Here is a 26,842-nt window from a genome sequence, read left to right on the forward strand (position 1 = left end):
GCTTGGTATCCATCATCTCAGGCATGTGCATGGCTCCTAGTCAACCAGTTCCGGACTCTCCAACAGCTCTTCAGCTGGGAATAATTTGATGTGTGTTCTTGGATGGTCTGTGCAGAGCTTTGCTGTCAGACTTGTATCGTATCCAGGAGTTTGTGATTGCTACATCAAATAAGTGACTGATCACACGCGATGTCCATTTCTTGTTCCTGCTTGACATACGATAGAAGCTAAGCATGCGATCACAAAGATCCACGCCACCCATGTTGTCATTACACTGCTTAATTACTGCTGGTCTTCTAACCTGGACCGGGAGCTTTTCTTTCTTGGACCATCTGGTACAGATGTCTTCCAGGTCTTTCCCATGTACAGTGGATGCCATGAGCACTGGTTTGTTGTCGAACCATTTTGTGATGGCCAGCTCAGGACTCTTTCTGGCCACTGACACTGATGTTCCTCTCCCCTCTTTTTTCAACTGTTTGTCTACTGGCAGTGGGCACAGCTTTGGGACAGGGTTCTTCATTATAGTTCCAGTTGCAGGAAGGCCCTTTGCCAGCAATGCGTCCAATAGATCCATGGATGTGAAGTACATGTCTAAGAATATGTGGCTGTTGGAACACATTCAACCATGCGTAGAACTGCTGCAGCTCCAACTCCTAACCTCTGGACTGTAAATGTATTCTTCCCTGGGTAGACTTCAAAATCAAGCATCAGATTATTTGGGGATGCAAGGACGAATACCTTTAGGCCAGTAGGGTGACTGGACAACGGCCTGTGAATGGGATGATTTGCTCATCAATCCGGACCCTTTCTGGCTTTGCGAGGTTGAGACAGCCTTGCCGCACACGATCGAGTATTGGCCTGACTTTCCAAAGAATCTCTGCCTCCTTTGTTTCCTCTGTTACAGCCAGGTCATTGACAATCTTGAGAGACTTTCTTATCATGAAGAATCTATCCCTTGTCATTTAGCTGCTTATGACTGGCACTGCATTTTAATTCTGGTGTAGCCAAGGCAGGCCATGTGACTGAAAAGATTTTTATTTCTTGTGGCGTGGTGTTCATACACACTCCTCTGCTTTGCAGCTCTCTTTGATTTGTGTATGTTGCCAAATCTTCAAAGATTGTTATCAATCTTTGAAATCCTTGTTATCAATGTACTGTGAAAAGTATTCAATTGGATTCCAGTCTGCACGTGTTGTAGGGTCATCTTGACACACAGGAAGCCTAGGTAACACAGGTGCAAATCTGATATGAAGGAAAAAATAATAATAAATGAAAAGGTAATAACAGTTTAAATACTCAATGCAGCTGAATTTAAAATCGTGGAACTGCATCAAACATACGTGTTATTCCTGGCCCACAGTGGGCGACGAGTTTGCTGCTTGCGTCCCTGTCTGTATCTGTGTCTGCATCTGTCCCTTCAACTGAGCCTTCTGCATAGTCTTCCTCTTCTTCATCACCTTCTTCGATCACTGGTTGAAACTCATCCTCCTCTCTCTCATCATCCGACATCTCCAAATCTGAATCTCCCTCAACTATTTGGTAAAGAATTCTTTCTGCTTCAGCTCTGTTTCCTACGACAACGTGGAGTCATTATTTACATGAAGATAGTCCTGATGTCCACTTTAATTGACATCCATAAAATGGCAAATTTTTCAAAAGACACATGATTTAGTTGCTATCAGTACTAAATATATGAGTCCTAACACCTTAATGAACAAGAAGATATATATGATTATCATAGTAACAAAACCATAGACAAACAATATTTGACTCACTTCTTATCTTTCCATAAAATGTGCTTGTTCCTATGCCGTCCATTTTGGATTGAAAGAAAGAGGCGGTTTCCGGCCTACCCCCCCAATCAAATGACGTATCACTGAAAAGACCAGGATGTCCTCTGTACAGTACATCAAGAATTAAGAGACTCGCACAAAAGAATCCAAGGAGAGGGATGAAACTCCAATGTCCACTACAGTGGACATAGGTAAACGGGCTGGGTCTCTGTGGAGCAACTTCTCATGTATAAAGTGAGAATTTAGAGTTTAGTATAGTCTGTTTTGGTACAAAAAAAAAAGAATTTTAAAATAAATAAAGGGGCAGTGGTAGCTCAGTCCGTCGGGACTTGGCTTGGGAACCAGATTGTCGCAGTTCAAGTCCCCGTACTGTGGACTGGTAGCTGGAGAGAGACAGTTCACCTCCTGGGCACTGCTGAGGTGCCCTTGTGCCCCTCACTCTGGCATCTCTCCATTAGTGCATGTACTGTATAGGTCCTGCTTGTGCATGTGTGTGTATTTCGGGCCTGTGCGTAATATTTAACCTGTCAACAGAGTGTAAACATGTAATTTCCCCCCTGGGGATCAGTAAAGTATCTCTTCTACTTCTTCTTCTTCTTCTTTAACTCATGTGGACTGCAGTCGAGGATGTAAGGGAACATAGCGCTGCTGTCAGATATATCGTTACCTTATGGTTTCGTGTGGATGTTCCAGGAGTATTAGTATCCTCATCCTCTTCCTCGTCGTCCTAAACAGATAAGAAAAGTGGAGTTAAATAAAGGTGAGGATATTGTGCTCTGCTAAGCTAATGTACTATAGGCTGCTCCACCATAGAATATTTCATTATTTCAGTGTAATGTAGGGCTAGGCAATATATCGATATTCTATCAATATCGTGATATGACATAAGTGTTGTCTTACTGGTTTTAAAAGGCTGCATGTACTTTTCTGAACTTACCAGACTGTTCTAGCTGTTCTATTATTTTTCCCACTTAGACATTATGTCCACATTACTGATGATTATTTATCTAAAATCTAAGTGTGAAGGTATTTTGTTAAAGCACCAATTGTCAACCCTAGAATATCGCCATAATATCGATATCGAGGTATTTGGTCAAGAATATCGTGATTTCTGATTTTCTCCATATCGCCCAGCCCTAGTGTAATAGAGTCTTTGAGCTGCCAAACAAGATCAACTGAGAATTCAAATCAGATTATTGTTAACACTGTTTATGATGGCAGCATTCTTTATATAGAATTTTTGTTGCTGTGATTTATGCAATACAATATCCAAATCACGGCACGTTTTGGAATTTGGAAGAAAAATGTGTGAAATAGTGAAAGTAAGCTTATTTTTATATATATACAAATGACATAAACCATATTATAATTAGAGATGCACCTATTACAGCTTTCTAGGGATTTCCGATTTTCATTGCGTTAGGCCAGCCGATACAAATTTTAGCCGATTCCGATTTCATTTTCTCTAACCACTTTACAGCACACACAAATATTTATTTTCTATCTTTTCTTTAATAGAACATTTTGCACAGAACAAACAACATTTTCTGAATAGATAATGGATCACTATAAAATAGAACTATATAAATTACTACTGGTGTGGGAAATTCACACACATCTAAAGTGCAATGTTAGAACCATTTCCTTCTTTTCACATCCAATATCTAACTAAAAAAAATGTGATTTTGGTTTTTGGTGTCGTCCCTCCACGCCCTACTTTTTCCTTGCAGGTGTTACATATTGCAAACTTGTTATCTTCTGCACACACGCTGAAGAATTTCCAAACAGCTGACATGTTGCAGGTTAATTCATGTTAATTCCCTACATGTGCGAGAATAGCGCAGACACGTACTTCACACCGTGAGCGGGTACGCGCCACCCACGGCGGAAAAGTTGAGAGAAAGGAAAAAAAGAGACTGTGTAGTCGCGTCCGTGTGTGCATGCGTCCTTGAGAACTGTAACTCGTATAACTTAAGTTGTCAGTTAATTGTAGCATTGACCGGCATGAAATCGGCATACCATATGTCAGACTGACCTGCCGGTCGCCGGTCATGGCCGAGCACGTGAAAACCGGCCAATTCCGGTCACCGGGCGGTCTATCGGTGCATCTCTAATTATAATCATCAATCATCAGAACCCTAACCCTAAAAAGCAACATGTTCAGGACAAATTGGAGTGTAAACATGAATATAGGCACACGCACCTCATCTTCAGAGTCAGAGAAGGTAGCCTTCTTCATAGTTTTGTAAAGGGGCTTGAGGTCCGTCAGATTTTGGTCCCTGAAGATTAAAAAAGAAGACGAGATCAGAAATGAATCTATGTGCAAATGTTGTGGGACGTTTAAAGTGGAAACATGGAAAATAATCTTCATGCTTAACTAGAAGTTGTTGATAACTGATTTGGGTTTGTAAATGGAGTACTTTAAGTAAAAAAAAAACAAACACCTGAACTGGTTCTGGAACATTTTGTTAATAGACGCTATATTAATTTTCCTCTAAAACTACACACAGGCTTTAGAATGAATCCCACTGTACTCACTTAATGAATTGCAGCATGAGGTCAGAGACAAACTTGGCGGTAGTGACGATGAATGATCCGGGCTCGTTGAATGTTTGTGCGTTATGTTCGATGTAACGAACCTCCCACATCAGAGAGGACAGTCGCCTGAGAATGGAAGACAAAAATGTGTTGAGCGTGTACTTTATTCTCTATTCTCTGTCACACACCCACACCCACACCCACACACTCTGAGTCTTCTTTTACTCCAACACGTCCTGATGAGTGCGGTACCTGTAGAAGCGGTTGACCAGCCTCTCCCGTATGGTGCTCAGGTCAGTGACGTAGGCCACCACCGTGCAGTATGTGGGGTAAGCTTGCAGGTCCACTGGAAAGGCAAACGGCGCCGCAACATCTGAGGGTGGCACGTTTGGGAAGGTGGATGAAAGACGTGTGAACACACAAAAAGAGAGAATTATTTACTGGAACACGTCCTATGTGACAGACATTCAGTAACACACTCAACAAATGGTGGATATCTTGTCTATAAGATATAGACCTGCATAGGTCAAGTATTGTAATGCGCTCCTTTTACCCCTGAAGTCGGAAGCCGGAGCTGGGAATGACGTCACACCCGAGTCGACCGCGCTCCATTAAAGCAAGTCGGATTTCACTGTGGGGGTTTGCTCTATCCAGGTTAGCCACTGTTAGCAATACCAGTGGATAACAATGCTTTAGGCTGTATCATGTGCATACAAACAGCGTTACAACATGTCCACAGATAGAAGTTGGACAGTACTGTGTTTAAGACTGATTTGGTGATACACAAATTAAGACAGAAGTGCTTATAAACTGTATATTGCCACAGCTTTCACCACTGTTGATGCCCGGAGCAGCCATGTTGGATTTCGAGGTCGGCCTGCTCGGGGTACTTTGAGGTTGTCCGACTTCCCAACTTGGGAATCCGACTTCAGGGGCCGTGTTTTCCGACTTAGAACTCAGAAATTCAGACTTTCGAGTACAAATGGAACGCACCGTTACAACAGCAATTAGGTCGATCGATACAGCATAGTATGGCGATATTTTCCCTGGCAATACTGTATCGATACACAGACGCCAAGTATCAAACTTTTATTATATATGTGTTTGTCAGTTTGTCTGCTTGACAATCCCATTTTGTAGCAATAGAATTGAAGTGAGATGAACAAACATGTTGACAAAGTTTTCTTTTTGGGGACATAATTAGAAAATGGGAAAAATTTGAAGTTGGGAAAAAAAGGTAATAAATTGCAATATATCGCAGAATATTGCAATACGTTTGTGATGATATCGTATCGTGAGGCCTCGGGTGATTCCCACCCCCCCCACAGCAATGCTAACCTCACACCTTTATCCCCTTGCTACTCATTCTGAATACTCTTCTCTAAATGTACAGAGTTCAAATAAATCCTGTCCTGCAGGCCAACTGCAGCATGGAGCGTAGGAGTAATCTAGAAGGATTAAGTGTGCTGTCTGTTTGTGCCTGTGCGTGTGTGTGTGTGTGTGTGTGTGTGTGTGTGTGTGGTTTAATCACCAAACTGTCACTAGAGGGAGCCCTCACACCAGCTTTCTTCCACTGGGACATTGCAGTTCCACAAAGCCTACTCCTAATATGATATTACATCACTTAACAGGAATCCAAGCAAGCACTTCAATATGAGGCTCATGGTGTTAGCAGCTTAGTCCTTTTAAGATCGCAGCCGTGGCCCTGCCGGGCTCGTGCTGATGAGCTCAGAGCGCTGACTCGTGTTGCGTTGAGTCATGCTGCCGCTGCTTTACGAGAAATGTTGCCCCCGTGGCTTAACTTCACTTCCCTGCTTACACGACATAAAGGTTCTGTTCTTTTCAAGGGGGGCGGGGCTTGATGACGCCGTACCGAGTGTGCAGAGCTGGTCGATGGCTTTGATGATGCGCTCGCACTCCTCTGCGCGTGTGCGGCAGCCCCATTCCCCGTCCAGTGGCACGTACAGCAGCTCCTTCTGTTCCTCTTCTACCAGCGGGACACTGGTGCCTAACTCGTCAGGGAACGTGGCTGCACAGGAGAGGAAAGCAACCAAAGAGAAATTCCCTCAACATTGTAAAATGTTAAATGTGTAAATACAATTTGAATTTGTTGTTTGTTGTGTGTGTGTGTGTGTGTGTGTGTGTGTGTGTGTGTGTGTGTGTGTGTGTGTGTGTGTGTGTGTGTGTGTGTGCGTGTATTAGAGAGAATCACCATCATCAGGTATGGGCTCCATGTCCCAAGGACTCATCTTCTCTGTGTCTCCGTTATCCCAGCTGGATGGGAAACAGTGTTGAGATGAATCATCAACATCATCGCATTGGAGTCTTTGTGCTTGTAATTTGTTGTTATTTATTCATTTTTGTTTTTCGCACAGATGACATTTTGCCATCACTGACGTCCCTTCCCCACAGAATAAAGTGAATATCATTCTCTAACAAGGTTTTTGTAATAATGTGCGACCGTGAGCACTCAAGTAACTCAAACAGACAATGTGCTTATTAATGTTTCCAATTGGAATGTCTCGGGCAATGAAAGTCAAGCGATACAAAACAAAGGGGCAGAGTTCAGCTGGCGCCACTGTAAACGTCCAATTCAGACAGAATCGTTTTCATCACGTTTCCTAAACGTTTCAAGCCTTCGAGGTGTTTGTGCAGTTAATGGGTGCTGTGAGAGGAGGTGTCACTGGCATAATCACAGGAAGCTGTTTGTCTACATTTGCCTGGAAATTGTCCAAGAAGACGAATTCCACTTAATGACATAAATCATTTCAATAAAGTTTTACATTTCTGGAAAGTCCGATCTAAAAACTCGTTCAACCCCAGGATTCAGTCAGATGCCAAGAGACCAACCGTACATTACATTTCTCAAAACGACTGCTCCAGTCACGCTTTTCTCACTAGATTACAATTTTCAATCCACACTTCTTCTCTAACCTCCCCGCACCTACTGTATGTATTTATGAACGTATGAGCGCTTGCCGAGTGCGCCCCATTATATAGTGTTGAATGCGCTCCATATATAATGTCGTACTATATAAGGGTCATGTTATGCATGTTGTCAGGGGGGTAGCATACATCTTCTGGTAGTTAATAATGACATTTATAGTTTTGTAATGTTGCATTTTGTTATGGTTGTTGCAGAGGTTGAATACATTTCTGGCTTTACCCTGCAGTGCTACAACTATGGCAACATATCATTTGCAAGGTATGCCATTTTCATTCATAATCAACTTGGAGTTTGACAGCAGACACTCTACGCACCCTATTTCCTTTTTCCTCACCACCACCCGCGAGGTTTCCTTGAGTTTGACTTATTTTGGTCTCATTTGTATCATTTTTCTTTTCCTTTCTGTTTCAAACTTGTTATACCCGTTTTCGTTTCTGCGGGGTTAGCCCGCATTTACACTGCCCCTCGCCCGGCTGTCAGAACGGCGATTAAGCGGTTGGTTTCATAAGAAGAAAAAAGCGCAACCAGACGTCACGCTGCGGCGGCCAATCATGGAACCGGCGATTAAACTTGTCAGTGTGTTTTGAGGCGGTTTGAGAGATCTGTACAGTAAACGGGAAACATCGCTGCCTCAAGAAACACTAAGGCTATGTCCACATTTTTTTGACAAGAAAAAGTTGACTAGGGTCTTTTGTAGTAAAAAAAAACAAAAAGCTGGCAGCATTTTGGTTCCAAAAAGCAACCGAGAGCATCTTTTTTTTTGCTATAACAACGGCTACTGCTACAGTATCCTAGAGCGCTATGTGGAGTGGTGCTAACGTTAGATAAAACAAAGCGGCCGAGCGAGTTAGAGAAAGAACAGAGAGAGAGAGAGAGAGAGAGAGAGAGAGCGGTGCTACTAACGTTACATAAAACAAAGTGAGTTCCCTGTACAGTGAGCACCACATAACTCGCTGTGCTCTGACTACATTTTTTCTTGTTGTTATGAAAACGACAGGTCTGGCTACTCCGCTTGTCATTGGTCGACTGTCATTGGTTTATTTATTTATTTCTAAAAAGTTTAACTTTTTTAAACTTCAAAAAGAAGCCCTGGGGTGCCTGGGTGGCTCGCCTGGTAGAGCTCGCGCCCATATACAGAGGCTCAGTCCTCGACGCAGCAGCTGCAGGTTCGACCCTGACATGCGGCCCTTTGCTGCATGTCATTCCCTTCTCTCTCCCCTTTCATGTCTAAGATGTCCTGTCATAATAAAGGCCTAAATAAATGCCACAAAAAAGAAGCCCTGAGCTGCAGAAAAAAAAGTCGTCGGCGGTGGCGTTTAAAAAAGCGCTCGTGATGTTTTTTTGAAAACATGGTTTACTCCATGGGATTATAATGTAAAACCGCCAAAAAAAAGACACACTGAACAGCCCAGGAGTTTGTGTAAAAGCTGAATGTTTGCCAAACAACAAAGCACAGTCGCTTCGTCTCTTTTCTTCTCTCTTTCTCCGTGAAATGAAGCTGCCTTCAAGTGCAGTCGGAAACGCCGAGATCTATAAACGATCTGATGAAAAACCGTAATTGTGAAATATAAAGTCTACTTGTGCTACATTGGGGGGGGGGGAGTTAAATAACAACAGGATGTCACACAAACGGGCCATTCCCACCTCCCAATCACCCATTCTGCACACCCTGCGGAAAACGGCCGGATCGCTGTTTCCTGGTCTCAACGTGCCCTTAAACACAGACATATCATTTGTTGATGCAACTCATGGAGAAATTAGAAACTAGGATACAATGGATCTCCTTGCTAATGCAAATCCAACAAATATATATCATGTGAAAATGAGATAGTGTGCAGTGCTTTAATTGAAACTGCCCTTAAAAAGAAAAGCTGTGATCATACCAGACATTGTAGCACTGAAACAGGCTGTCAGAGTACTGAGGCTGGTAGGGCTCCTGGCTCTCAATGGTCCCAAACCACCAGGCATCGTCAATCACTGACCGAAACCTGTCGCCTACACACACACACACAGACACACACACACACACACATCACAGTTAGTTTAGGTCTTTACAAGAAAACTAGCCTGGGAAAACCCTGACGACCTTCCGGCAAATTTGAGATTTGTTCTGCAAGTCAGTCTGGCCCATTCAAGCCCATTTCCAATTTTTCCAAAAGCACCAATCACAACTTTACACGAGGACGATAGCGCAGTGACGGCGAGCAGCTTTTTGTTTACATTCAACAGGACGGTCACCTGAAGCGCAGCAACCCGTTGATGCCGCTGTCGCTGCTACGTCACCTGGATCGTTGGTCTGATTGGTTTTAAGGACTATCCAATTGCGCCCAGAGGCATTTGAGCGGTGTCCGTTGGTGATGCCCCTTTGGAAATGAGCTGTGAGTGAACCTTGCCCCAGACCCCACTCTCAGTTACAACTGAGAATGGGTCTGGTGTCAACCAGGCTACAAGAAAACATCAGTAGACTTCATAATTTAATCTAGAAACTGCAAAGGAAAACTGGACTGACCTATACTCCACTGCCTCCTTCTGGCATTGTCAAACTGCTGCCGCAGTATCAGGAAGTCGATCACATCGGGCATGTCGTGGTATCTGCAACCAGACAAAAACATCACTTTAAGTCAAAGACTGCAACAAAGTAACAAAAGAATGAATGGAGCGCCCTTATTAACAGGGTAAAACAAATCAAACACATCACATTTCTAGTAGCAGTTTAACATTCCCGTAACAGTCTTTACTTTGTAATGTCTTAATTAAATGTTTTATAGCTACTGTCTTGTCTTGATGGAAATTAATTAGAAAAAATAAATGTAAGAAGAAGGAGAAGAAGAGGGAGGCACATAGATTACTTCAGAGAATGGTTTAACACTGTCGGCACAGAAAATCTGCATATCGTTGGGAAAAGAACTGTCACAAGCTTGAACTAAGATTAGGATATCATATGTCACATTGTTTCAAACATGTTTTATTGTGAAGAGCAGGGTCCTCGTCAGACACGGCATCCAGATAAAGTCCCTCCAGAAAAATGCGATTATGCGATCGCATAATTCAATGCATAATCAGCCAAAGCATTTTTTCAAATACGCTGCACTTTTGGCGCATAAATTGCTGATTTCTGCGCAAAATATGCGGGGCTTGCATGATTTCATAATCCCCGCATTTTCGTTGTAAAAAAAGTCACATATATCTTAGCAGAAAGTTGAAAAATGTCGCGTTTACTTCACACTAGAGCAGCCATTTCCCCCTGTTGCCATGGGAACGTTATGAAGTGACGTAATTACGCGACGTGAACATCATTGAAAAGCTGGGTGTTGGGGGAATCACTTTTTTTTCTCTCTCTTTTTCATCAAACCGCAGTTTTTGCAAGTTCACGCAATTTTTGCAAGTTCACGCAATTTTTGCAAGTTCCCGCAACTTCATCGCATAAAATTGCATAAATATCCCGCATATTCCATCGCATTTTTTAAGAAAACGTGCCACATAATCAAGGATTTTTGCCTGCAACAAGCACAAAATAACTCTGCTTACAGCTTACAATATCCGTGAACTTAACTACTAACGTATAAATCTTCAACAGAATAGGACAATTTTCACATCACAAAGTACAGAGTGCCCCCCCCCCCCAAACCTCGACCCTCCACAGGAGTGTTACCTAATGTTGCATGTAGCGTAAGTTATATAAAGGGTTTGATTTATTTTAGCCTTTCAGGGAGTAAAATGAAAGGGTAAAAAAATCTTCTCAAATTCCCCGAGTTTGTCTTTAAGAATAAATAAAAGAATGCAGATTTTCTGCCAACTCAGTGTGCCAGAGTTTAACAGTAGGCACTTCATTCTTCTTCCACAATAGGAGAAAGAGCCTCTTAGCAGTGATACATCGGTAGGATAGAATATGTCACATTTAAAAAACAAAAAAAAAAAAGCCCCCCAAAAAAAAAAACACAAAAAAAAACTTGAGCTTCGACAATTTGTGATCAAAAAGCCGCAGACCCTCTGAAGCTCTTGTGGAGACAGAGTGGCTTGCTTATGTGACATCTTGCATGTTACATTGAATACATAAATGGAGCTTGAAATGGTTACTATGTCTAACAGCCAAGCTCGTAATATGGAATTTTATTTTGTCAGTAAATGTACCTTTATGTGATCGTTGTAAGGTGTACGTATTTGTGTTATTTTCAATTCGTTATGCTGTTACTGTATATTACCTATTTAATACTAGGCTACACCGTATCCAAGGTAACGATGCTGCTATAAAGGCCATCACCAGTGGAAAAAGTCAGACCGGGTTTGTATCCCCCATGTGAGTGTGTGAGTGTTAAATAAAACCTGTGGACATTAAAGTATAGCCTATCGGAGAGAGACAGTAACTATATTCAAATCCGGAGTGATTATCGTTGTGTACTGATCCATCTGTATCAGTAGTATCTTTGTGAAATTTGTAATAACGCCAGATATCTTTGATTCTGTTCGAGGTTAGACCGTCTGTCCTATAGTTAATGGATATTTAGCTATAGAAATCATTCATTAGTATTATAACTTTCCTTTGATTAGGATTGTATTTAACAATGAATAATTTTACTCATTTAGTCCGGGCTTGTAATCCCCCGATCCTGAAGTGCTTGTAAGCAATAAAGAAATCATCACTGAAACGCCAACGGAGCTGTCTGTGTATCTTCATTAGAGTGTGTGTGTGTGTGTGTGTGTGTGTGTGTGTGTGTGTGTGTGTGTGTATGTGTGTGTGTGTGTGTGTGTGTGTGTAAAGTGTTAGTCCACCACCATTATCAGAACACAACACTGAGACTGTTGGCTGTCACCACTATTAGCAGTATAAAAGAGATTTAAAGCTGCAGTGGGCAGAATGGAAACAAATGCCAGAATTTGAAGCAGAGTGAGACCTCTTCCTGTAGCTCTCACTCCCCTCTCTCTGTCGCGCGGGCAATGCATGCGCAGAACAGCCAATAGGAAAGCCCCCCCGCTACACTTACTTCATAGAGAAGGATCCTCCGGTCAGTTTGCCCGTGTCAGGGTCCAGGAAGGAAAGCTTCAGACAGCACAGTGTGGGCAAGCCAACCTCATACTTGATGCCAACTATCTTCATCAATTCCTGCTCCTGAACGCCACAAATTAAAGAACAAATAATGCAATGTGATACAACTAATTACCTCTCAGGAAAAGTCATTCATATACCTTGGAGCCCCGTTAGCTCAAACATAGTCCAATACACTCTACTGACTCCACTACACTCGGCGTGGTGCATTATGTAGGTAAGTAATGTGTGTAAGCAATGCTACAGGAAGTTCTAGCTGAGCACAACTGAAACTGGAGAGAGTAATGCTTTAGTTTTACCATGGCTGTTTGTTTAAATTACACACACACACATAGAAAAGAACGCAGCATTTCACACACTACAGGCAATACATTCATGAAGATGCACACTGTGCCTGCAATGCATTATGGTCTGCTGTCTGTCCTGAAATCGGTATTTCTGCCTCAACACAGAAAAAAGTTGTGAAAAATAAACTAGAAAGTAGAATATGCAATCCTATAAGCTGTTACTTAAAAAAAAAGACGACACTTTGTACTGTGCTGTCTTTCAGTGGAGGTGTATTTTTAGGACAGAGAGGAGATTAAAGTCCACACGAAAGTGAAACTGTGAAAAGTGTCTGTGGTTAAGAAGTCTGCAGCAATTTTTGAAGCTACAGTGATGATGTAATCAGGGTAAAATTGCTACAAAAATGTAGCAATTCCTAGGAACGGCTATGAAGAATGTGTGTCACTTTTTTTTTTTATCTCTACTTCTCTAGCCATTACTTTGGAAACACCCTTAAAAGAGAAATGTTACTGAAAACATTATTTTCATGTTCTTAATGACTTTCTTGATAATGTATCTGTACAAATGTAGTTCATCTACATATGTGAAGCACCTCGGTGGTTGTGCGCACACAAATAAACAGACCGTATAAACGGTCGATACATGGGCTCTAAAGAGCCCCGTCTCTCTTCAGAGAGTCTTAAATCCATCTTTGTCAGAGTGTTCCTTACCCGTAGCTCCATCTTGTGCCAGGGCTGCTTCTTAGCGTTGATGCTGTAAATCTTTTTTTGTTTGGCCATCTCCACATAGGCTTCGTGGCCCTGTCTGAAGTAGTATACCTGCACACACACACACACATACATCATATCAAGAATACCACTACATATTTTGCTGGTACATTATGTCTATTATTCTGGAGTGTAACTGTAGCTGCGGAGGACTGCAATGCCAGTGGCACCCCTTATTTTCTTGTGTGTACTGGCCATCGCAGCCTCATGGGGCCGCTAACTTTGGTGCGGACTAGTCTTGTTGCTATGTAAAACATTGTGGTACAGTGTTGTGGTATGAGCAGACACGTGGTGAGGACAACAGGCGGCGTGTACCTCGTCTCCCATCTGGGGTATGTAGGGACATCTCCGGGGGACCGTGTCTGTGATCCAGGCAGAAGGAAGCCACTCCTCCAGAGTTAGCCCTTGCTCCTGAAACTCGGTCCTCTGAATGACACACAACCAAACAAATATTCAGTAACACTTTTTGCATCAAGTTACATTTCTTTTTTTTTTACTTCAAAATGTATATGAAAGGGCGCCCGGATAGCTCAGTTGGTAGAGCGGGCGCCCATATATAGAGGTTTATTCCTCGACGCAGCGGGCCCGGGTTCGACTCCGACCTGCGACACTTTGCTGCATGTCATTCCCCCCCCTCTCTCTCCCCTTTCATGTCTTCAGCTGTCCTGTCAATAAAGGCCTAAAAATGCGCAAAAAAATATATACTGTATGTATATGAAAAACAATGTACTTGTGTTCTTCTTTAATGAATTGTCTTAAATAGTGTTTAATCTGAAAAGTTATTCCTGCAAACAGCTGATAGGTAAGAACTCTGAATCCCAGTAACAATAACGGCATGCCTGAAGCCAAAAGGTAGAACACACTATTTGGTCAAAGGGCCGGTTTTTTTTTTAATGACAAACCTTCCTCTTCTCCTTTGGCTGCTTCTTCTTTGGTAACGCGCCGTCTTTGTCTGCTTTATCTTTCTTTCTTTCTTTCTTCCCATCCCTCTTCTTCTCTCCGTCTTCCTCTGAGCTGCTGCTTTTCTTTTTCACTTTCACGCTCTTCTTGGGCGGTTCGAGGTTGATCCCCGCGTCCGCTGTCCAGTCGGAGTAATCGCTGGAGTAGTCGCTGCGAATGCACGGCAGAGAGCAGAGTCAATACACAGAAGCATAATGTGTGGAGATATCTGTAGGAGATGGTCGATATGATAAATGGGTGAGTTATACTGCGTGTGTACCTTACCTTGAACTACTGTGGTCATCCGGCCAGGGCTCCTTTGGTTCCTCTTCCTTCTCCTCGGAGGAGGAATGCCCGTTGGTTTGCCGAACCTCCACCTCTCCCTGGCAACACACATCATTTAATGAGAGCACTCAAATGAAGAACAGAAAGACAAATGGAGTCTGTGAAAAAGACAAATGTTTGTCTATCATAGTCACACTTGTAAGCTAAGCTGTTTCAACAAGAGATGAATTGTTTTATTTAGAATTTATTACAGTGTTTTTACTGCTTTGACGGTATGGAAAGTGCCATATTTTTAAGGTTTTAACTGTTTATTTTTATGACAGTCAATCCTTTTTGGAACATGAACACAAAGAGCAAAAAGACAAAAGAGTCTGATCCATCATTATACATATATTAAATGCTCATATCCATGTTACATTTCAAAGCACTAGCAATCCATAATTGTCCTCCAGAGAGCTAAAGTCCCAGTGGGCAGAAAAAGTTGACAAGCTAGCAAAGTCTGAATAGAGAGTCTTTGGTGAAATCTGCTGATCTAAAATTGGACTAGTATAAAAGCCGTTATAACAAACTAGATGAGCCAAAAAAAAAAAAATAAATAAAATATGGGAAAAATGCCTCGAGTTGAAGAAAAAAACCCTGATTTTACTGCCTGTCTGAAAAACATTGCAATCGACCTCTTTAAAAAAACTACGATTCAGATCTGTTTATGAAGAAGTCATCAGTGTTTCAGAGAAGGCCTTACCACATGGCTCCCCCATAACGTGTGAAACTGAATTCAAAACAAGGCCGTAACCGTACCGTATCTACCTCTGAGGTGCTTTCATCGTCATCGGCAGCCTCGGCGCTCTGGCGGCTCGTCTCCTCCATAGCTGCACGCGTGTGGTAGCCGTGGTTACCCTGGCTCCTCCTCCCCTCGTCGACCGACTCGGATGTCGGGTGAACCTGCGGCAGCAGAGGATGAAGGACAGGACAGGAAGGAGACGCCGAAAAAGGGCGATATGAGTACCGATAGTGGAATTATACTTAAACAAGAAATCTTTATTAAAAATAGGTGTCTACAAGATGTTAAGTTATGAATAAAAAAGGTTATAAGGGAAAACTGATTATATTCCTGTAAAACAATAATGTGTGCGTGAGTGTTATTGCACTTACCCTGCTCTCCTTGGGGAGAGAGTGGATGGTGCGTCGCCTCCTCTCTGACTGATAAATATTAATCTCCTCCTCCCCTTTAGCCTCACGCCAGTTTATCTGTCTCCTACACGACAAACACACACACACACACACACACACAGAGTAGTTTGCAGGACATTAAAAGCCTACAGAGGAGGAAATGCTGCAAGAAAGGCAATACATGGCACAGTGCAGTGTGGGAGCTGAGTGTTATTTTAGTGGCATTTTAGTACGTGTAGGTGTTAGACACCCAAAACTCTCTCACACCCACACACACACACACACACACACACACACACACACACACACAGTGCGTTTCACTATCTTTGTGTGGACCCGTCATTGACATAATGCATTCCCTAGCCCCTTACCCTAACCTTAACCATCACAACTAAATGCATAACCTTAACCATTACCCTCACCCAAACCATAACCTAATTCTAACCCTAACCCTAAAACCAAGTCTTAACCCTCAAACTGCCCTTTAAAGTTGTGGGGTCCAGAATTTTGGCCCAACAAAGCTGTCTGGACCCCACAAGTATAGTGTATTCCTGGCTTTTGGACCCCACGAATGTAGTTAAACGAGAACACACACACACACACACACACACACACACACACACACACACACACACACACACATACACACACAGCGTCACAACATGCATTATTTCTATCACATCCAAAGAAAAACAAGTTCCTCTTTGTGGTATGGGTGTTTGTGTGTTACCTGACAGAGGCGTTCTCCAGCTCCGGGACCAGCACCCTGCGGCTCCAGGCCACCAGGTCTCCCTCTGTGGCCATCTGGCTGCGCGGGGCATTGCTGTGCATCTGGCGGACGCCCTCGATCTGCCCGCTGCGACGCAGACCCACGTTGGGCGGAGAGTGCACCTCTGTGGGCGATCCCACCGATCCTGGGGGAAGAACATGTCAAGGAGAGAGAGGGAAAAAAATTGGGCTTTATATTTGTCCGCAGCATTTAAATGACTGCTTCGGGGAAATTGTCCCACTGTTAGTGATTAACATGCTTGATAAGAAATGAGGATGCTGATACCAAACTCATCCATGTGTTTTTAGGAGATCATTCACTCATGTACACATATCATGCATATACAAACATGTCAGTGTACCTTATGAGTTATAAGCAGATGACGCAAATAATCTTAAACGTGAGAAAATTTGAATTGCAGCTCTAAAATGAATGCGAAAAAGGCTGCAGCTAACGCTTATTGATTATCAGTGAATCTGCTAGGTTTTAATAATAGTATTTCCACTAGAATTTCCAAGAGCCCAAGGTGACAACTTGAAATTGCTTATTCTGACAGTTGAAAATCCAAACGCATTCAGTTTACTTTCACATAAGCCGAAGAAAAGCAGCAAATCCTCACATCTGAGAAGCTGGAACCAGCAAATATTTGGTATTTTTGCTTGAAAAAAAGTCTTAAACCGTTAATCTTTTGACAAAAAAAAGTTACTGATTATTTTTGTGTTGACGGAGGAGGAATGCCGGTTGGTTTGCCGAACCTCCACCTCTCCCTGGCAACACACATCATTTAATGTGAGCACTCAAATGAAGAACAGAAAGACAAATGGAATCCGTGAAAAGGACAAATGTTTGTCTATCATAGTCACACTTGTAAGCTAAGCTGTTTCAACAAGAGATAAATGGTACTGAGCAAAACTACCCCCCCCCCCCCTCAATGAATTGACTCATAGTTTCTGCTCTAAAAGTGAGTCATATATAATTGAGTAAGGGTTAATAAGGAAGACTTGGTAACACTTTACTTGAAGGTATCTACATAAGAATGACATGACTCTGTCATGAACACATGAACCCTAACCCTAACTTTAACCCTAACCATAACTTGTCACGACAAAGACACTTACTAAAAAGAAGCGTTATGTCATAAATGTTTATGACTTGTTTATAATGTTCATGACGGTGTCATGTCACTCTTATGTAGATACCTTCAAGTGTAAGCGAAGATTTGAACTAGCAGGGAGTCTGAGTTTATGAAATTGGATCTGAAAAACCAAATGCAATTTATAAAGCATACAATACAGGCACTCGTGATTTAGTCACTAAGAAGGCTGCCATTTAATAAAGCCAGGTTGCATGCAGGCAATAACTTCTGGTAGTGTACGCTGTGTTCGGATGGAGCGCCGGAGGATTGGAGACACATGGAGGATTTCGATCTACTGTAGGTTTTCACACACACCGATGTATTATGTAAACGTCAGTTCTCTGTATTCACCGACTCTTTGAGACAGGGGTGTTTAGTTCAACTTTGTTTTTTTTCTGTGTAAATCTCACTGAGCTGCTCAAAATGCTTGTTTTTCATAATTGGAAATTTTTGTATGTTGCATATTTCATATGAAATGTCCATGGAAAATCTTCTTTCTTTCAAAATACGCTAATTCCAAACTAAACGATAGAAAGTAATTTTTGTGAGACTTGATAAATAAAAATGAATTATTAATTGAAATGAATGAACGATTTAAAATTGCCCTGAAAAATGTCCTTGCTACTCCCACGCGGGTGAAAACAAAAAGCCCGCTGAGAAGCTGCCCACACTACATTAATGCAGCCTCCCTGTCATGACACAGAGCCTTACCTCGGTTGGACCTGGTGTCATTGGCTCCCAGTCTTTGGTCCTGCTCCTGCTGCAGCCTCTGAATCATCGTATCCAGGGGACTGGAGCCGTCCACCGCCTGCTCACTCACCACTTGGTTCAGGCCTGACACACACACACGCGCACACACACACACACACACACACACACACACACACACACACACACACACACACAGCAGTGGAGTAAGAGAGAGAGAGACTTTACAAGTGAAAGACCACACAGAGAAGACCACTACTGTCTCATAACAACTGGACGTACACATTGCTTTATTGCACTCATTTTTATCTCTATTTAGTGGAGGTCAGCTAAAAATAAATAGTCTGCATGTCACAATGGTCTATCATCAACTTCAAAGAAGAAAAAAAGGCGATGGATTATTTTCCCCAAAACCTTTACAGTGACCTCAACACCCACAATGCTTTTTAAAAGCTGACAGCAGGGCAATGTTAGGTTAACACTGCTCTATACACTGTGAGCATGTCGAGTCATATTGTCTCACAAGACACAACTGTTTCTGTTTGCATCCCTGCAATCCTCGTTATTAATTGCCTTATTAATTCTGGTTTAAATTGCCAATGCTGGCAGTAAAAGCCATCTCATTACACACATTTGAGAATAGCTAACATTCTTGTCAGCGATATGACCGGCTTGTCTTTGATCAGCTGACAGAAGGGGTTACGATTAGACAGAAGAAGACGGCGTCACCTCCAGGTTAAGAGCTGATCTGAAGCGCACAAGGGAGGAGTAGAACTACGACTAGGAGTTCATGCCCCCCCAGACCACACAGAAAGGAGATACTCCCGAGAGGTCTGAATTCAGCCTCTGTACCTGAGGAAGTGACCCCCATCTGCGGGATGAGCTGCTCGTCCCTGCAGCCCTCCCTGCCAGGCACCAGCCGCTGGTATCTGGGTGGGTGGGGGTTCCCGTCCACATCCACCAGGAAGGGAGGGGGCATCAGGTGTGGCGCCTGCTGCGTCTGCTCGTCCAGCACGTAGTTGTTGGCGTCTCGGATCAGTGGCCGGTAGTCGGTGTGGAAGAACATCTGGTCCGCTATCTGAAGCACAGGAGGAAAGTAACAAGGTAGATTTTAGATTTCTTTTTTTCCCACCACTGTTCTGGGAAAGTGACATTTGTTATTACCGATAACATCAATTAAGTGAGTTGTTGTTACACGTCAGGTGCTGCAGATTTGTGTATAAATATTAAAGGTGAGCTTGTCGTATTACCTTGTCATACTTGCTGCTGGAGCCAAAGCCAAAGATGAGCAGGTGTCCGTGGGAGTCGGTGGCTGCAAAATGTTGCCCATCTGGACTACATTTGCAGTCAAACAACGCTCCGTGGCCTTGGCCCTCGATCTATCCACAGAGAGCGAGAGAGAGAGAAATCATAGTATTACACTACCAGGCAACTGTATGGCATGGACACAGTCAACTCAAAATGTCTAGTACACAAGATCAAATGCACCATTCCATATGCTACATGTATGGTACTTACAAGTATTAAGCTACAGGATATTACCTAAATAATAGGGGTGGTACGGTTCACAAAACCCACGGTTCGGTTCGTATCACGGTTTTAGGGTCACGGTTTTCGGTTCAGTACGGTTCTTATTTTTTCTTTAACACTCCAGAATATACTTCAGCATATAGCTAAAATTAGCATATTGAATGCATGTTGCACAAAACGTGCACACAGTGGCAGTTCTATATTGTTTTATTTCATCATAGGTAACGTGAAATCCAAAATGTTCCCACACACCAGACTATAAACGACGGCTGGCGCATCCTCCAGCTCTGGGCAGCCTCTCTCCCACTTCACATTTCTGCAGGTGGCGTGACGTGACCTGCAGCGCCCCCACTCCACTTGAGGAGCGGGTGCCGGTGTCTCTCAAAATCTGACGAAAATCTTTTAAACTGACCTTTGTCGATCTGAAATGAAGACAGATTCAGCAACTGCATGGCCTATTTCTCGCTTAAAATGTTTTCAGAAACACGTTTCGGTGAACTATTTTAGTACAATATGAGATCGTATTCTGAACGAGCCGCCATGACAGTCTGTTTTGAAATTTGGGACCAGCCAGACCGAGCCAGACCCATGTGACGCAATCGTCCAATCAGCTGCCATGGGTTGCGTTTGTCACGCCCATCCTGCTCGTCATTTCCAGTAAGTGTTTTAACATAGGTGTATAAAGTGGGCACTACGGCAGTAAGAGGTTAGTGCACATTAACAGTGTACTGACGAACCGTGCGGTACACACATGCTCCGAACCGAGACTAGCAAACCGAGCGGTTCGGGTGTTTTTTCATGAACCGGACCACCCCTACTAAATAATAAATGAAAAGAGCAATAGTGACGTAAGTAGAGTTTGATAGACAGCAAGAGCGCAGTGATGTCGACTATTACAAAACAGAGCGCCGCCTGCTGAAACTTCACCAATGGTCAGCCACCTGTTGCCTTTTAGTTCGCTCCATTCAATCACAAGATCTTAAGAGGCTTTTTTACCTCATGCACCTTATTCAGTAAAAAAAAAAAAAAGAAAAAAAAAAAATGTCATCTTCTACTTTGGTACATTGAGGAAAGGTGCATGTGCTTTTACCCAGCTGGAGGACAGGCAACTGTAGAAGCTGTTGGGTAGTGGGGTCAAGAGTTCATGCAGTGAAGTTAAAGAAGGGCTGCAGCACTGAACCAAACAGTGTTTGCAGCGGATATAAAGTAAGAATGAGCAGTGCATATCATTTTCAACAGACTGTTGTGTTGCAATGGGTGTGTGCGGGTTACATGACGCACTAAGTAGATTATGTCCCATGAGTTCAATGCCGCTGCAGGGCATGGTGTACTAACATTAGCAACCTTCATATCGATACTGCTGTGTAAATTGACATTACTGAGTCAGTTCTCTGACTTTGTGCTTCCTTTCTACTTTCACGACATTCATCATGATCCTGTAATAGTCCCTCGTGTCATTGTGTCAACAGGGGCCGCTCTTTAGCAAAAATGGCATAGTCTCGCTTTAAATTTCACACGCTTGTCATCACACAACACTATTCACTGTCTATGATCAACACGGAGATTTGGCCGACTGACCGGCACACTGGGTGACTCACTTGTTCTGAGACTGTGATTAATGCTTTCCTGGGTAACCATAGAGACCCAACCAGGAAATGCACAACAGTGGCTGGCTACAATGATGAACACAATAGCTGAATATGTACACTGGCATATGTGTATCAGTGTGGGGTCATGATTTTACTCTACCCTCGTCTCATGCCACACACCGTGTATTAAATGAGAGAGAAAATGCCGGCATGGAGGTGAGAGAAGCAAAGAGAAGAGAAAGTGAAACCATACGTGAGGGGGAGAACAGTGGCGGGTGAGATGGAAAGAATGTGAGACAAATGGCGTTTTTTCCATTTCATGGTACCTGCTCGCCTCGCCTCGACTCTACTCGCCTTTCTTGGTTTTCCGTAATGAAAAAAAGTCCCTGGTAGCTGCCAACAGGTACTTTTTTTTTAGTACCACCTCCGTCCAGGTTCCAAGCCAGCTGAGGCGATACCAAAAGGTGACGTGAAAACCTGCAGACTACTGATTGGTCACTAATCACTGTGTCATCATTGCTAGCGAAAGACGGGGGTGTCCTGAACAAAACCGCCATTTTTAAATAGTTTAGCCAGCGGCGTTTAGTTTTTGCTGCCTCCAGCTTCTTTTGAAACAAAATTTGTCTTCTGGCTGTGGCAACAACAACACACCTTCGACGTTCTGTGTGTGTGTGTCGCGTGAGGTCACGGCAGTTTCCTGCGGCGGCGCTATGGCGACCAGCCGCGCTCGCCTCACGCATGAGGCGGTACTAAATCTGCAATGGAAAAAGGAGGACGGGGCACCGCTGCCGAGCCGAGTTGAGCCAAGTAGAGCTGCTACTAGCAGTGGGTAGGCGCCATTTGAGAAAGGCAAGGGAAATAATGTGTCGTAGGAAAGTAGCAAATAAAAAAAAGGGTCTGGTGACTTTCAGCATCGGTGTGAATACAGCCAAAGAGACGACATTGAGTGAGAGGACAATGAGACAAAGAGACAGAGAAGCACAGGATGAGTCTCACCATGTTGAAATAGGAGCGGATCTTGACTCCTCTGGCCAGGTCCCACACGATGCAGTTCCCATCATGCCCCGCTGAGAAAAGGATTCTCGGATCAAAGGGATGTGGCTCCAGGACAAACACCTCATCCTCATGACCCTGTCATTAAAACAACATCATCATCTAGATTAGACACTCCAAAAAATGAAAAAAAAGCCACCAGTGTTTGTCTCTTAAAAAGGTCTAATCTTGTGGTTTTGCATGTTTTAGTCTCTTAACTAGGGGTGCACAATTCAGAAAATGTCACGATTCGATTTTTAGGCTCAAGATTCGATTCAAAATCGATTTTCGATTCAAAAACGATTTGTGATTCAAAAAACGATTCACGGGCGCCCGGATAGCTCAGTTGGTAGAGCGGGCGCCCATATATAGAGGTTTACTCCTCGACGCAGCCCAGGTTCGACTCCGACCTGCGGCCTTTTGCTGCATGTCATTGCTCCTCTCTCTCCCCCCCCCTTTCATTTCTTCAGCAGCCCTATCCAAATAAAGGCTGAAAATGCCCAAAAACATAATCTTAAAAAAATAAATAAAACATTCACAGTATGTAAATGTAGTTACTTTTCCCATGTGATTGCTGTAGACATACAATCTAAAAAATAAAATAAGAATCGATTTTTGGAATTTTTATGAATCGATTTTGAATCGGTAGAGCTTTAATTGCGATGTGAATACATTTTTTTTGCACACCCCTACTCTTAACATTTTAGGCCCTTTCACACATGCACTGCAACCCTGAATATATCTACAGTAGACTTTACCTGGTAGTAGAGCAGTATGTGAGAACTCAACTGTCCCAATCAGTTGGACCGGACTTAGAAACAGACTTTACCTTGCCAGCTCTCTAGTACAAATACCATGTCATTTTCGACTAAGCTCCTGTGTGAATAGAGCTGGTCATTGTCTGGAGAATTCACCGCAAGCGAGTGGGCATGTTGATGACATTTCAACCAGGCTTGCCCGAAACCGGATGAAAACAAACTTTGCCTAAACCAAACAGAGTATTCCCAGAACATGAGAACAGGGCAACTTCCTGTTGTGTGATACAAAGTGTGAAAGGGCAACTTTGGACAACGTCTACACCTGATTCGCTTGACATTGTCTAGAGTTCATATGAGATAACAGCTTTTGTGTTTCTTAGTGTGCGTTACTCTTTCTTTGAGTATGTTTAAGGGTATATCAGCTACCAAACACAAACTCACATGCAGGACACAATCAAAATGCCCCATGTCTTAAATGCATCACCAGGGAGAGATTCCGACAGCCCCTGCTAACAATTGCATTACCATGCACCAATTTGGTAATATTGCTTCAAAAATGCAGTTGTGAAATGTTCAGGATGAGATCAGATGGTGTGTCACAAAGTAAGGAAAAGTGAAGAGTTTACTGTTTACATCTGTGTGCATCTGTGTTTGTGAGCACTGTGTTTGCATGTGAATGGGTTTCATCACTACATACCATCAGGACATGGACGAGGTTGCCGGTGGTGGAGTTCCACACCTTCAGCGTCAGATTGTTGGCTGCTGTGATCACTGTGCTGTCATGGCGATCCCATGCTACCATGGTAACCTTCAGTTTGGTCACCTTGTCTTCCAGCGGAGGAGGGTTGTACTTCCTGTAGGGAAGATGTTGGTACACTGATGTCATGTTTGGGCCAATAAAGTTCAGCGTGGTGTACGTTATAAAGAAAAACTACATAAAAGAGCAAATAAAAACATACTGTAAAATGGTTAAAGTGTCATAAAAACAGTGAACAATTCATCCTATTGGTACACCGTTAATGAGAAGCTTGCTGCTCCGATAGCTAGACCTTATCTCTTTACTGTGTGAGATAATTATTCACATCTGCTGTTACTGTGTTTACATCATGTAAACTGTGAAAAACATTACATTCGAAACGTTTCAACACTTTCTTGTGCAATTCCCTGCTCAGACTTCATGTCCATGTATTTAGTGTAGGAACACAGGCCTTACCAAAGATAGTTACATGGATCAGTCTTGTTGTACTGTAAAGATAAAAGTCCATTCCAGGGCTGCTGTGCACATTTTGAAATCAAATTAAATGCCTGACATTTAAAAGTCGGTGTTTGGTGTTTTGAGCCCCCACCATCGTCTACCAGGCAGCGCTGCATGGAAGGCACTAGGGTTAGGCAAGGGTTAGGGTCGGTTATGGTTAGGGTTAGGTGCCTTCAAGTCGACGGTCGCAGCGCTGCCTTGAAGTCGACGGTGGGGGCTTAAAACACCATTGAGCTTAAAAGTCCTCGACGGAGAAAATCTAATACTCTTTCCATAGCAAAACAAATCTCAGCATTGAAATGTTTGAAATCAACTTGACAATATTCCACAGGGATATTTTTTGTATCTCCATATAACAATCATATGTCAAATCTAGTGTGTATCAAATAGTCAAATAAATGGCAAATGAAATGAACTGTTAAGCTTTACAGTAGATAAACCTTTAAGGAAAGACATTTTAAGTTACCATTTGAACTACGATTTGCTTGGAATTGTTAATTTAAAAAAATGGGTTCCAATATCCAATTTTTCATTTTTTTCCGCCTTGACAAATTATAAAATTGGATCTTTAGACTGTTTTTCCAATTTTCAGAGGAGGATGAGAAATTTAGAAAATTACAAAATTGTGTCTAAGCTCCAATTATTCAATATAATAACAATAATAATAATAATAATAATAATAATGCAATGGTATTCTCTCCCTCGTTCCACCTAGCTACGCCCACTCGAAACCATCAGTTGCAAGCACCTCTGACCCCAAAGTCTATCAGTTTTGAGTTTTTTTGGTCCATGTGCAGTTAATGACCTGCATATTCCGCAAAGTAGAGGAAGAGAATACCATTGCAGTATTATGAATAATTGGAGCCCAAACGCAATTTTGTAATTTTACATCTTTGGAATCTTGCTCCTTATGAGGTCATAAGGAGCAAGGTTACCTCCCCTTTCTCTGCTTTGCCCGCCCAGAGAATTTGGCCCACCCATGAAAAAGAGAGACATCATGGCTTTGAAACGAGCAAAGTGGCAGTTGGTCAAGGCCACACCCCCACCCTACACCTTGCCCCCTCCTCAACAGCTACAGACACAGAAATGGCACATCCTAAGGAAAGCTCATTGTGGGACTGGCTCTAGTGGCTGTAATTCTGCACAATGGCTGAATTTTGGAAAAGAGACTTCAGATACAGTATTAGGGGACCACTAAGGCCTATATAAAAGCATCCAAAGAGCACCATGTCATGGGACCTTTAACAGTCGATTAAATCTGTAAACTCCAGCCAAGCGGTCACCAAATTAAAAGTCCACTCCTCTCCTTTATGTTGCATACTGGCTGTTGCAGCTCCCCCACTGGAAGCATAAATATCCAGGTTCTGGAATCAGAAATACTAGAGGGTGTTGTGTCTTCTCTATAACCCCCTGGCCAACTGGCTTTAGCTTAGCATCATCTCAACGGTTTCTGTGCAGCTTCTTTAATCCTGTCACCTCTGTGAGAACAGGGAAGCATTATGAGAAAAAGAAAGAGCTGGACTCAGTCGCGACCAAAGACCTAGAGCTGTGCATTTAATCGAAATTTAATCGTGATTATGATTTCGGCTCCCAATGATCACAAAAATAGAATAAATCGAGAAAAACAATTATTTAGCTCATTACGTTTTGCAAGTAAACTCTTATTTTCTCTTGTTTTCTGAATGAAAAAATAAAGTTTAAATAGGACAAGTATTGAGGCAAATTTCACAGTTGTGTTTTTTTTTTACTGATGATTTATTTAACTTTTTCCACTGTTTTTTAATTTCAATAATTACAACATCTTTCCAGAAGTCAACGAGTAATCGTGTTAAATTATCGTGATTTCAATATTGACTGAAATAATCGTGATTATATTTTTTTTACATAATCGAGCAGCCCTACAAAGACCAAAACATATTTAAATAAGTCAAATCCTGTAGGGAGATATTTCTCAAGCAACTAGGCATCATCTCAAAACTTAAGACCAACCATCATTAAAAGTAAGATTTTAAGCTATTTTATGACCTTAAATTCTCATAATCTAATTCAAGACTTTTTAAGGATCCGTGGGAACCCTGGACTCTTTCTCTGTGTGTTTTCACTTTTTATTATAATATGTAAGCCTCAGTGCCATTATTACAAACAATTAAATATTTATTTAAATAACCAGGTTTTCTTAAAATCTGTATTTATTCTTATTGCGGTTTTGCTGTGTTCATTCAGGCAATAACGACTTAAATAGCCTGTCAGTGTCATCTCCATGTATTAACTGTTGCCTGCTGTAAATCTATATTCTGT

At 42.5% G+C, this 26,842-nt stretch overlaps 1 protein-coding gene across 3 annotated transcripts in view; it reads right to left on the reverse strand.

The window, feature by feature from the left end:
- Window positions 1–26,842, reverse strand: part of LOC120546943 (pleckstrin homology domain interacting protein) — a 53,687-nt gene that overhangs the window by 8,080 nt on the left and 18,765 nt on the right. The window contains exons 14-34 of one of the 3 annotated variants that reach the window (XM_039782213.1): window positions 23,987–24,143; window positions 22,496–22,630; window positions 19,631–19,759; window positions 19,233–19,458; window positions 18,384–18,506; window positions 16,499–16,682; window positions 15,751–15,853; window positions 15,397–15,540; window positions 14,599–14,696; window positions 14,277–14,484; window positions 13,690–13,800; window positions 13,318–13,425; window positions 12,261–12,385; window positions 9,788–9,870; window positions 9,162–9,273; window positions 6,544–6,605; window positions 6,205–6,339; window positions 4,584–4,704; window positions 4,332–4,457; window positions 3,997–4,072; window positions 2,461–2,520 (exon numbers count right to left, since the gene is read on the reverse strand). In XM_039782213.1, the coding sequence (XP_039638147.1) occupies window positions 2,461–2,520; window positions 3,997–4,072; window positions 4,332–4,457; window positions 4,584–4,704; window positions 6,205–6,339; window positions 6,544–6,605; window positions 9,162–9,273; window positions 9,788–9,870; window positions 12,261–12,385; window positions 13,318–13,425; window positions 13,690–13,800; window positions 14,277–14,484; window positions 14,599–14,696; window positions 15,397–15,540; window positions 15,751–15,853; window positions 16,499–16,682; window positions 18,384–18,506; window positions 19,233–19,458; window positions 19,631–19,759; window positions 22,496–22,630; window positions 23,987–24,143 (2,626 nt within the window). Of the gene's footprint in view, window positions 1–2,460; window positions 2,521–3,996; window positions 4,073–4,331; window positions 4,458–4,583; window positions 4,705–6,204; window positions 6,361–6,543; window positions 6,606–9,161; window positions 9,274–9,787; window positions 9,871–12,260; window positions 12,386–13,317; window positions 13,426–13,689; window positions 13,801–14,276; window positions 14,485–14,598; window positions 14,697–15,396; window positions 15,541–15,750; window positions 15,854–16,498; window positions 16,683–18,383; window positions 18,507–19,232; window positions 19,459–19,630; window positions 19,760–22,495; window positions 22,631–23,986; window positions 24,144–26,842 lie in introns of all 3 variants that reach the window. The other 2 variants (XM_039782211.1, XM_039782212.1) reach the window with 2 other exon arrangements.

The sequence above is a fragment of the Perca fluviatilis genome, chromosome 18 (assembly GCF_010015445.1).
Source record: "Perca fluviatilis chromosome 18, GENO_Pfluv_1.0, whole genome shotgun sequence".
NCBI lineage: Eukaryota > Metazoa > Chordata > Actinopteri > Perciformes > Percidae > Perca > Perca fluviatilis.